The following is a 12,653-nucleotide window of genomic DNA, read 5'->3' as shown; positions in this document are numbered from 1 at the left end:
GCTTTGTGACAGAATGAGTGTATTTATTCTCACACACAAACATCCTGAGCTCCACATTGCTCACTGTTCGAGCTGATACACTGATCCCAGGGTTAAAGTATCTGGGGTAAAGATTACTTTACCCAAGTTCAGGCCTTTAGTACCTGTATCTGGTCTTGAGACATTTTATTATCTTGGACTTGTCATGGCCTGCTGGGTGTTTTTACACGGACTTGTCTCGGTCTCAGCTACAGGTCTAAGGTCTTGACAAAGTCCAGCTGGATCTCTCAAAAAGGGTTACTTGTGGTTCCTAGAGTCTCCAAAAGTAGAATGGGAGCCAAAGCTCCTCTCCTGTGGAACCAGGTTCCAGTTTGGGTTCAGGAGGCAGACACCATCTCCACATTTAAGAGTAGGCTTAAGACTTTCCTCTTTGATAAAGCTTATAGTTAGGGCTGGCTCAGGTAGTCCTGAACCATCCCTTAGTTATGCTGCTATAGGCCTAGACTGCCGGGGGATTTCCCATGATGCACTGAGCTCCTCTCTCCTCTACTTTCTCTCCCTCTGTATGCAACCTCATCCCATTATTGCATGTTACTAACACAACTTCTCCCCTTTCTGGTAGTCTTGTGCTTTCTCGTCTCTCTCCTCTCTCCTCCTATCACTTCCTGCAGGTTTTCTGGCTCTGGAGCTGTGGAGTCTGAATCTGTGGTTGCGAGTCACCTGCTGCCCCCGTGTTCCTGCTCGACACCCTCTACTGCAACAATTATTGTTACTAGTCCTATTATTATTATTGTTATTGTAATCATTAACATTACGATTATTATCATTAACACTACTATAAATATCTGTACCATTTTTCATTTAGTCTATAGCAACATCACCTTTACTGTCTGTACCTCTGTGTGTATATTGTGTAGGCTGCCTCCCTCCCCTCTCTCTCCTTCCATCCCTCTCTCTTTCTCTGTTCCTCTCCTGCCCTCTTTCTCTCTGTTCTTCTCTTCCCCCCCCCCCCTTCACCCCAACCGGTCGAGGCAGATGGCCGCCCACCCTGAGCCATGGTTCTGCTCGAGGTTTCTGCCTCTTAAAAGGAAGTTTTTCCTTGCCTCTGTCGCCTAGTGCTGCTCTTGGTGGGAACTGTTGGGCTTCTGTAAATAACATCATAGAGTACGGTCTAGACCTGCTCTTTTATGAAAAGCGCTGTGAGATAACTGTTGTTGTGATTTGGCGCTATATAAATAAAGTTGAATTGAAGATGTGACTTGAAAATTAACTGTATGCAGTAGTGTTAAAGGATTTCAGAAGAGGAAATAAACAGAAAGCCAAAAACTGAGCGTAAGCTTTGATTTGAGTTACATGAATTCAGTTTCACTGAAACACTTTAGCCTAATAAATCCCAAGACACTGTGATCATACTCTGGGTTATTCAATAACAAATTCACAATCAGGATCAATAAATTTTAATGCAGAGAATATAAGCATTGTGCCAGTAAAAATGATCCTGTGCCTCTGAGCAGGACATACAGAAACCTATAATTATTCATGTTCAGGCGTTTGTTAAACAGGAAACAGCTACAGAGAATCACGCTGCTCTGCACTGAGAACTGGGTAGTACAACACAGTGCACATGTGTGCAGACACAAACTCCAACTCCGTCTCATGTCTCTAAATATTTCCTCATTCTTTCTCTCCTTGCTTGGTTTCCTTGCATCTCTCCATGAATCTTCGGCGGGCGGGCCTAAGACGCAAGGAAAAGACGCAAGTGAGGGAAACGTGGATGTAATTAAGAGACTTGAGAAGCACCCTTAGTTTTAAATCTGACCCAATAATCCCTCCATACTGGTGTATCCTCGCTCATAGCTCCTCCTCGCTCCTCAAGGCACAAATTAGAGTTTTGGAACGGCCTGCAAAATGGCGGAGCAGAACAACTTCCGGTTCGAGCGAGAAAACGACAAATAAGGGAAATAGCTGTCTTCATCCAATATTTTAAGGAAGTGTCTCGGTTCAGGCTGAATGCTGTGTTTTAGTTTTAACGGGAAGGTTTTGGCTACAATGGAGACAAATGTGTTCGGGGACTCGTCGCGCTCTGTGAAATGATGCTGTCACGATGCTGTGGGTTGTGCTGTACGTTCAACTCGTCGTCCAAGGTAAGAAGTTTAACAACTGCGGTTTCGTTTCAGCTAACCTAACGTTAGCTGTCTGTGCTAGATATGAGGCAACATGCTTTTTACATGTGTGTGTGTGTGTGTGTGTGTACCTAAGATAACACAAACAGGCCTCTGCCATTAAATTAACGTTAGTCCTACTGAAGACGTTCTCATCTTTTATGGAAGGGGCTGTTAAGCCAGCAAACGAAGCTCCGTTAGAAAACTCCCACCTGAGCCTCCTGTCATGTCGGCGGAGCTGAACTAAGAACATGAATCAATTCATATAACTGTTAATGTAGGACGTTGTAGTAAAATCAGCACTGTGAATAAAGACCTTATCAACAGACAGCGCGTGTTTTGGCTGTTCACAAGTTACTTTTTTCCCGAAATCTCAGCCTTTGGATGCAGTAACGTTAGCAAAATGAACGTTAACGTTAGTGTTCGTCTTTAAATGGCGCCGAAGTTAGTTACGTAATAAGTTTTAAGCGATGTACAAGTTATGGAAAGCAGCTGTCGATTTGAAAGGGAGTTACTGAACATGACAAGAAAAACAACCCGTCGTCTATTATTACGAAATATGTGGACACTGTAACTCTCAGGTTAACGTTTAAATTGATAAAACACTCAGTTAATAAGATTCTTAATTTGAGTATATTATCAGAAAACTCACACTGCTTGTAGGCCACAGAGAGGATTGATCTTTTCATTTGTAGTTTGACAAATCACACTTCCATTATATGTCTAATTAATAAAACAAATATTTGCTTATTTGCATAGCTCTAGTGTTAGAAGACGATAAATTGGAATGGAAATTGTAGAAAAACAAAAGATATAACAGTGGTGGTCAGATTGACCTTATATAGTTGCAGTGAAATTCGCTACTACTTATATTCAACTGTCTACTCATTTGCTGGTCTGTCCACGTCCATCTGTCTCAGTTCTGTCTGAGGCGCCACTGGCTCCACCACAGAACGTCAGTGTTGATAAGTGGCTACTGACGTGGACTCCTACCACCCAGGAGAAAGACGTCACCTACACCGTTCAGTACCGCAGGTGAGCTCTGATGGTTACATCCTGCAGTGCACCCTGCATGAGAAGACACCTGAGAGGTTTTTTAACTTCCTGCCTTGTCTTTTTTTTTTTTAGCTGAGAATAAATATCCATTTGATTTGTGCTGGTCATTAAAACAGACAATGTATGAAATGTGTCACAAGCTTTAACTAAAGGTTAGAATCATGTCAGATTCACGACTGATGTGAATCTGTTGTTGTTTCTGTACCTTGTCCTCAGCTTTGACTCCAGTGAGTGGAAGGACATACCAGCCTGCACCCAGATATCTAGGGATTCCTGTGATGTCGCTTCAGCCAAAGCTAACGGCAAATTTGGCTGTGTTAGACTGCGTGTGCGAGCAGAGAGACGTCTGCTGACCTCGAGCCCAGCTGAAGCCTGTAGCAGACATGGTAAGAAACAAAGAATTTCCACGTGAACAGGCAATGTGCATCAGTCTAATAACTTTGTTCACACGGCAGCAGTTTAGTTCATGCATCAGTCTATTCTTCATTGTCAGGGTTTGTACAAGAAGTTCTGAATGTATGCAGTTTTTGATGCTGTCATATTGTTTTATAATGTACTAAATATAGCACTAAGCAGAAATCCACAGAAGACCCTCCGTAATGCTACAGTGGTGTTACCTAATGAGGAGGGGTCTAATGTAGACTCATGACTAAATAACATTTACTCTCGGTTGAAGATGGCCTTCCACAGTTTGTTCAAACTAGTGCAGACCTCTACAATAAAAAAAAAATCAGTCATCAGTTCAAATCAGAGTTATGACGTCTTCCTATCATGTAGTGTATTTGTAGGTGTTAACCAACCTAACCACAATGTGAACCATGTAGTGTGACTTGTCAAAAACTTAACAAACCCACAGCAAGCTTTCATAACTTCATTAGAATCATTGTGCTAGACTGAGTCTTGTAGTCATTTTTTTTTAGGTCTGAAAAGTTATTGGTGGCCATGTGAGATCTCACACCTACATTAATGACAGAGGGCATATGGCACAGATCAGTCCTGTTTTTGTCAACACTGAAAATGTTTGCTCTGCTCTTCAAGGTGATGCATGTACTCCTGAAGTCAGTCTGACTGCACGGCCTGGCTCCCTGACTGTACATTTATATAGGAACCACGGTTTGGCTCAGGAATATGGGAACCATGCATTACACAGGGTTTACTATGGCAAGGAAGGGGAGTCCCTGGAGGTGAGAAACCATGTGCTTGTTTAATGCGTACTGAAAGTGATGTAACACCATGTTCACACTAAGCCGGTTACTTTTGAAAATGCTGTTTTAGAATGTCTTTTATGCCTTTTTAATAGTAGGAATGGGTTCCGAAACCTGGTACTAAACGGGCCCCAGGGCTAAATTATGAAAGACCTCAGTATCGATTAGCTCCAACGTTAACGGTTCTGCTTTCGGTACTGAAGAAATAAAGAAAATACATTTCCCTTTATTATTGCTACATAAACTGGCGGCTGTGTTGCCAGTTAATAGGAAGGACGGTTCAGTCCCCGGCTCCCCCTGGTTGCATGTCGAAGTGTCCTTTGGCAAGATACTGAACCCCGAATTGCCCCTGGTGGCTGTTCTGCCAGTTGTTTTTTTGTTGTTGCAGTAAATAATTTTTTGTGTTAGTTTTTTCTGTTCTGAATTCTGTTCGTTTTTTTTTTTTTATCTTAAAAACACAAAGAACCGATAAGAATACCGGTAAAGTACCAGATCAATTAGCAGTATTGGTAGAGTAGTAATACACTTAAAATCTTAACGATATCATCCCTATTTAATAGACAGCTGGCAGAGATGCTTACTGTGGACAGAAGATCAAAATGGAGAGAAGAAAGATGTGGTCTTAGTGAATCCTTGCACTGCATGCAGCTCAACAATTAATAACAAGTTTACCCATTTTATATAGTAAATAACACAAATAAATCAATGTATGGGAAGCACTGGAGTGGGAAACAGTGTTGAAGTGAATAGGAAATATTGGCCTTAAATGTGTAACGTGTGCTAATGTTATCCAAATGCCTTCCACTATCAAGCAGAACCTTGAAGATACTTCCTCTTCAGTGTCCTTACATGAGCTGCAGAAGGGACAGCGTTACTGTACAAAGGTGCAGTATATCTTCTTCAGTACACCTGTTGGACTACCCAGCTGTACCCAGTGTGAGCTCATCCCCAGGACTGGTAAGACCACATTTGAGACCATAAAGAAGCAAATCGGCTGTGTTATTTTGGCCTTGACACTTTTCCCAGAATATAATGGGTCTCTCTCGGATTGCTTTTCTTTGTGACAGCCAATGCTTTCGGTTGCAGTGCTGTAAGAAAATGAGTTTAATGTTTTAGAAACGTGACACTTGGTAGAGGTAGGTGAATGATCTGCCATGATGCTGTTTTTAATGAAGAACTGACATCCACAATCTGACAGTCGGTTGCTTAAAAGCAGGAACATGAATGCTGTGCTTTCAGGACATCAAAACATCATGATCAACAACTAAATACAGCAGTCCTGCTGGAAGAGGTTCAAACAGTCATTGGATATGTTGTTGGGATGTGCGTTATTACCACAAAACCTTTCATTTAAAATGAAGCTGATGAAATTCAGTTCACTGTGATGGAATACTGATTAATGCGCGTCTGTATTGATTTTCATAGTGACCACCAGCGTCTGTGATTTACAGTATATGGACTGTACTTGTATTGCACTTTGCTAGTCTTCTAACCTCTTAAAGCTTAACACTACATGACACATTCATACAGTGATGGCAGAGGCTGCCATGCAAGGTGCCTTCTATCAGTTGTGTAATCATAAGCTCATTAATCCTCTGAAGTCAGAACATGCTAAAAAAGAATTGTAATGGATTGCTTCTGTCTCTTTCATTTGTGTGTGTGTGTGTGTGTGTGTGTGTGTACCTTGCATTTTCCCGAAGACCCAAAACAAACAGAGGTGATAGTAGCTGTGTTGGCGGTCCTCTTCCTGGTCACTCTGATCCCTGTGATAGGATACTTCCTCATCTGCCAACGTGGGAGAATCAAACAGTGGCTGCGGCCTTATGAGATCTCAATTGATGTGAGCACTCACACTGAACATATTCACCACACAACCGCACACATATTGTACTGCAGTTAAAAGACCTAACTCTGCTGCTCTTATAACAGCACCTGTCACGTAGATGTCCTTTGATGAAAGAGGAGAGGAAGCTAACAAAGCGTGATTTACCGAGCTCACACAGTGTGCGGGTGAAAATCATTTGTTCCTCATTGATATTAAATAATGGAGTGAAATCTTAGGCTACGTTCAGACTGCAGGCCAATGTGACCCAAATCTGATTTTTTTTTTTGCTCATATGTGACCCAGTTTTGATCTTTTTATGACAGTGTGAACAGGCCAAGTCACATGGAATCTGATACAGATCGGATCTTTTTAAATGCAACCTCAGTCTGGACACTCAGGTCGCATTTGATGCGACTTTGACATCACCCTAGAGCAGCAGTTCTGCTGTAGATGGAGCCGCGCTGAACGAAATGTGACTTGGCCTGTTCACACTGTCATAAAAAGATCAGATCTGGGTCACATATGAGCAAAAAAAATCAGATTTGGGTTACATTGGCCTGCAGTCTGAACGTAGCCTTAGTAGCAGTGGTCATAATTCAGCAGTGGCTATGTGCCGAGTGTAGGTCTCTCTCAATGTCTCTGTAATGTGCACATCAACATGACGTTATTAACATTTAAGTAATGGATTTGTGAAATCTGTGAATCAAAAACAAACCCAGCTTTAAACACTGTCAATGAACTATGAGGACAAAACAGCAGCAAAAAAAAAATTCTATTAACTTTTATATATATGTGAGCGCTTTTCATAAAAGAGCAGGTCTAGACCGTACTCTATAGAGAGAGAGAGAGAGAGAGAGATTTCAGTAACGAGTTACGCAGTGTTACTTGACTTAGTAACTAGTAATAATATTACTGATTTGGAAAATTAATTAGTTACAATACTAGTTACTGGGAAAAGTAATATTATTACTGCCCAACACTGCTGACCCTTAAGAGCTTTGTAGGTGTGAATTTAAATTCTATTCTGGATTTTAAAGGAAGCCAATGCGGAGAAGCTAAGACAGGAGAAATGTGATCTCTTTTCCTGGTTGTGCTGCAGCATTCTGAATCAGCTGAAGAGTCTTAAGGCGGTCCTTGAAATTTGCTTAATGTGAGACTTAAACGACATGTCCTGATCAAAGATAACTCCAAGATTCCTCACAATGGTACTGGAGGCCAGGGTGATGCCATCCAGAGTAACTGTATCTTTAGATAATGTGTCATGGAGGTGCTTGGGCGCCAGAACAATAACTTCAGGGATGTGATTTTTCTGGATTTTCCGACCTGAAAATATGACCCACGTGAATCATTCAGATCTGTGGTACGCATCAGTGGTACGTAATACTCTAATATTACTTTTCCCAATAAAGAGTAATGTAATGGATTACTATTTCCAAAACAGTTATATTATTACGAACTACTAATTGTTACTAACTGAACACACCATCCTTGACGTGAATGCGTGACTGTTTAAGTTAGCTGTTAGCCAAACAGCTAAAGGAAGACTGGAGAACAGGGGGAGAAGGGTATTTTCGACAGCTGTAAATAACGTTATTGCCATTATTTTTCAGTCAGTCTACGATGCAAAGAACATTGTCGTCCTTTGTAAACTTTGCGACCAGCAAAAAGCTTTTAACTGCGAACAATTCTACATTTCTACTTTAGGCTAATTGAAACATTAGCTAAAGCAATACAACAATGTGAAACTCAGAAAGAAACCGGCCGCTACTGCCAGTGATGCTTGGACTATTCGGGAGAGAGTGCCGTTATATCACCCAGTAATAAGTAGAGTAGCTAATATTACTTTTTTAAGGAGTATATGCTAAGTAACTTTCCCAACACTTGACAATGTTTGTAATGACAATATGTTTTGATTATTGCTTGTTAAAGGCTATGTCTAATGTTTACTTTGACTTAACCATCATGTTATAATAGAGACAGTTTTATCGGAGTGTGTGCGGTCTCAGGATATTTTCTGCCTTTTTTGCACTTTGCCAGTCACATGCCTGTAAATTACAGGTCATCCAGGTTTTAACATCCTGAAGGCACATTTGAAGTTTAGCTAACTGATTAGTTTCATCTGGCTTGATTGATAGATATAACTGAGTATCATCTGCATAACAATGAAAGCTTATGGAATATTTCCTGATAATATTGCCTAAAGGAAGCATATATAAAGTGAACAGGATTGGTCCGAGGACAGATACTTGTGGAACTCCATGACTAACTTTGGCATGCATGGAGGACTCATCGTTAACATGTACAAACTGAAATCGATCTGATAAATAGGACTTAAACCAGCTTAGAGCGGTTCCTTTAATGCCAATGAAATGTTCCAGTCTCTGCAATAGGATCTGATGGTCAACATTCAAAAACAGAATAATCATTCAATAATCATAGCAAAACCCCGCCCACACTCTCTTTCTGCGTGCAGCCCCTCTAGCTTACAAGTTCTCTAGCAACATGAGGGAGACACAGTGCCGATTAACACTGCTGAAGACCTGGTTTGTAAAAAGTAAAACAATGGTTCAGTACTTGGACATATTTGGCTTTGACGTACAAGCCCAAATGGTCCCGTAGGTGAGGGTTTACAGACATAATGTGAAGGTCGCTAACTGGATCAGAGGCTCCCTGAAACATACTGGATATTTACGATTCAAAATCAGAGGAGTCTCCGATTAGAAACCTTAAAAACAATTACTCCAAAGCAAAACTGCTTTGCCGACCCCTGCTGTATATCATTACTTCTTCTTCGAATGTATGCGTAGCGATGAACGTCTACACTGCCAGAATTCTAGAAGAAAAAGAACATAGTGGTGAAACGCTCTTTTGCGCCTTTTGTCAATTTTGGTCTACTGTAGAAACATGGCGACCTCCATGTAAGGGTGACCTGCAGTTATGTAGATGGGACTTACATTGTATTTCTGTCAATAGATGCTCAAAGATTACACACTGAACCTTTTAACACATTCAGACAACTTCTGTTAGGATGACATATTGCTATAAACAAATAATAAAATTAAAATAACATTGTAATCAGTCACTTTGACTACAGTAACATGAGCCGCTGATCCCGGGTCTGTGCAGGGGAACTGATCTAATAATGAGTGGAAGTTGTCTCTCGTTCGTGCTGTATATTATAGGATAAAAAGGCTCCAATAACCCATAACCCTGGTTGTACAGGACTCTGTCCCCACTTCTGAAGGCCGATCTGACAGAGTTTCACTGTGAACCAGGGCTTTGGTTTTTGTACAGTATGTGCGGAAGGTTTTAGTTGGCACACACATCCTCACAAAAACTGATGTAAGATGTCACAGTGTCAGTTCGTCCAGGTCAGTGGCTGCAGCCTCAAACACTCCAATCAGGGCAGTCAAAGCAAGCCTGTAAATCCAGCTGTGACTTGTTTGTCCATCTTTTAAAACACAAAAAGCATTACGGAGAAAATCCAGAGGCGGTGGTCTGCAGCGCCATCATGAAGGAATGGTAAATGAGAGGATTCTGTCCACAGAAATGCTAGAGGAATGCAAAATGTAGATAGTATATTTCCATGTCTGTGCCACGTGAGTTACGCTGCTTATGTGGGCTGCTCTAACCTTTGAACATGGAACCCGAAATAAAAAGCAAGGTTCACAGTTATTCACTATCTCAGTGTGCAAAATGCACACATCATCTTTAAGGTAACTGGTTCATTTAATTAAAGGTTGACAGTTTTTGTCATTTCTCCTCTAGTTCATCCTCGAGCCATTTCCTGAGCAATACAGCCCCATCTCCACTAGCAGCCCCAGCGAGGAGCACTGCGATGTCATCACCTGCATTACCCCAGAGGGCTTCAGACCATAAAGCAGCTGCCCCCATCTGATTCTGGACCACAGCTCCTCTCTGTGGCCAGGATCAGACCTGAGAAAACCCTGCTGTGCTGACTCCCCTACATTTCTGTTTGGCTACAGGGAGACGCACATCAGACTTCCTGCTGAGCTGGATAGGCTCAGGATATGTTATGACTTGATTTAAAGTGAGAAGTCTGTTGCTGGGAAGAAGGTATAATTTGATCTACATTTAGCTTTCACGCCAGGAGAGAAAAGGGAGCAATGAAAAGACTGAAGCACTTGCTGGCCACTCAAGTTATTAAGCTCCAGACTTTTAGGAAACCAACTCTTGTTTGGTTTAATATGGCTGCAAAAATTCTAAGACATTTCTATTATAGCAAAAGTAAAATATAAACACTGAGGTCCAGTGTTTATATTTTTACAGGAAAGTGTCAAATTGAGTAAAATGACCAGGTAACGTCCATGCCTGATAGTGTTTTTGCACCTTTTTATGAGCATACATCTGTCAAGTACTGAACATTTCCAGGCTATTTGTGAGCTGCAGTCCACATAAATGAGCGCATTAGAAACAGCAGCCTCACAGGTTCGGTGCGGCTCAGACCCATATACTGCTGGACACTAGTTTTCAGACCACCACAGGTCCTTCCTTTGAGCCAAGAAAACTGCTGATTTCTAAAACATTATGACTAAACCCTATTTGAATGTTCATATGATACTTTACTATAAGGTTTCACTATTTTTATGCACTTTTTCTAACAATCGAAACATTTGTGCTTTAGTAGCATTAAAGAACACAGCAGAAGCTGATCTGGTGTGAATAGAAGATAGCTCCCACAGAATGTGTAATTTGCAAGAACCTTTTATCTGAAGCTCCTGCATATTTCTTGAGACTGAGTCATTCAATAAGCACTCAGCCTCGAGCCCTCAAGGTTCACTTTGAAGACCGAGACCTGATCTTTCATCTGTGTCGCATCATTTCAGATCACTACTAGGGCTTCTAACACAACAGGAAGGATCACTCTTTAAATAAGTCAGTTATAACCAAGTGTCCCAAAAGAGAGCTCATGTTGGGGGGGGCTGGCTCTAACATTTACTTTGGCACAAAGTTAGATATTTCTAAAAATCAGAACACTGCAGTGTTTATCTTTATTATCAAATAATACTAAACCCTATTCTTTAACTTGCTGACCAGGTTAGATTTTCTGACTATCATTCAGTGTCTTTTGTCTGGCTCTGTTGGCCATTATCATGTTTCTCTTCTAACCATTGCCAGAAACATTTTAAATGTCTTTGCACTTCATGTAATGATCCTACTTTTTATATGTGGTGATTTACAATAGTGTGTAAAACGGTTGGATGTTGCCGGGTTTTTGTCCAGAAACGTTTTCACAATAAATGACTGGTGCACAGACTGTGATTTGGGCTCATAAACTAGGATGTGTCGTTTCATTGCAGGAGAGCTTATAGTCACCTACTTGTGTCCTTGTAGAACATTTAAATGATCACCTCACCTAAATCACAACACATTTCCTTAATTAAAGGCATTCTGTGACTCCTGTATGGTAGCTGCATGATTAAAAGTAAAAAAAAATTATTCTATCTCATACAGGCCCTTCATGCAGGCCGTCATCAACTCCACCAGCTGTTCGCTGTAAACACACTGCTGCATGCTGGCTGCTATTTCCGAGCAATACGTTTAATACAGACATTTGATCTCGGGTGACATTGGCGAGACTTGTGTGGCTGTTTGACTGTTTATTGTGATTTATTGGTTAGCAAACAAGGTGAAAGGTGGAGCAGTTGTGGAAAAACAGCAAACATGCTCAATGTAATGCGAGTAACCTCTACTCGATCATTCAGAAATTATCGAATTATGAGAAATTGGTTTTTAATCCCCTGTTCGACATCTCTGCCTTCGATTTTCTGGTAGTCTTTAAAAAAGAAAGCAACAGTAACATGTTTCATACCCCCCCCCCCCCCCCCGTTACTCTACATAATCCCCCCACGCTGTCAACAGTTTCCATAGGGGTCATTTCTAAAGGATGTGAGACTGCAAAGTGGATGTGGATGTTCATGCTGTATTTATGCTCAGATTTTATGTTGAGGTCGAGGAACACTTTACCACTCCAGTTCCACTTATTTTGCCTCCACTGTGAACATCATAAAAAAGCTGTCAGGAATTAGTACATACGTATGATAACCAGCTGTGGTTACACTTTTTTTTTTTTTATGACGTAAAATGTACAAAATTGTTAGTTCTTACACCCCCAACCGGTCGAGGCAGATGGCCGCCCACCCTGAGCCATGGTTCTGCTCGAGGTTTCTGCCTCTTAAAAGGAAGTTTTTCCTTGCCTCTGTCGCCTAGTGCTTGCTCTTGGTGGGAACTGTTGGGCTTCTGTAACTATCATCACAGAGTACGGTCTAGACCTGCTCTTTTATGAAAAGCGCTGTGAGATAACTTTTGTGATTTGGCGCTATATAAATAAAATTGAACTGAATTGAATTGAATTACCAAGTAAAGCCACTCAGTGTAGATACAGGTACCATCGAGTCTCACCAT

General features: G+C 41.2%; 1 protein-coding gene across 1 annotated transcript; it reads left to right on the top strand.

Moving 5' to 3' along the window:
• Nucleotides 1-1,882: 1,882 nt before the first annotated feature.
• On the top strand, nucleotides 1,883-11,505 carry ifngr2 (interferon gamma receptor 2). The gene is made up of 7 exons (XM_038719753.1): nucleotides 1,883-2,123; nucleotides 3,062-3,176; nucleotides 3,414-3,583; nucleotides 4,236-4,381; nucleotides 5,215-5,359; nucleotides 6,103-6,242; nucleotides 9,996-11,505. Exons 1-7 carry the CDS (start codon nucleotides 2,084-2,086, stop codon nucleotides 10,104-10,106), a joined length of 867 nt encoding a protein of 288 aa, XP_038575681.1. The 5' UTR covers nucleotides 1,883-2,083; the 3' UTR covers nucleotides 10,107-11,505.
• Nucleotides 11,506-12,653: the final 1,148 nt, after the last annotated feature.

The sequence above is a fragment of the Micropterus salmoides genome, unplaced genomic scaffold (assembly GCF_014851395.1).
Source record: "Micropterus salmoides isolate LMB-PRFRI ecotype aquatic unplaced genomic scaffold, ASM1485139v1 Ms_hic_scaffold_15, whole genome shotgun sequence".
NCBI lineage: Eukaryota > Metazoa > Chordata > Actinopteri > Centrarchiformes > Centrarchidae > Micropterus > Micropterus salmoides.
Note: the sequence above shows the minus strand (reverse complement) of the source record. Positions and strands in the feature narration are given on the sequence as shown.

Coding starts and splice junctions, on each gene's coding strand:
- ifngr2 (XM_038719753.1), top strand. CDS start 2,084: ATGCTGTGGGTTGTGCTGTACGTTCAACTCGTCGTCCAAG. Junction 2,124..3,061: donor CGTTCAACTCGTCGTCCAAG/GTAAGAAGTTTA, acceptor CATCTGTCTCAG/TTCTGTCTGAGGCGCCACTG. Junction 3,177..3,413: donor TACACCGTTCAGTACCGCAG/GTGAGCTCTGAT, acceptor CCTTGTCCTCAG/CTTTGACTCCAGTGAGTGGA.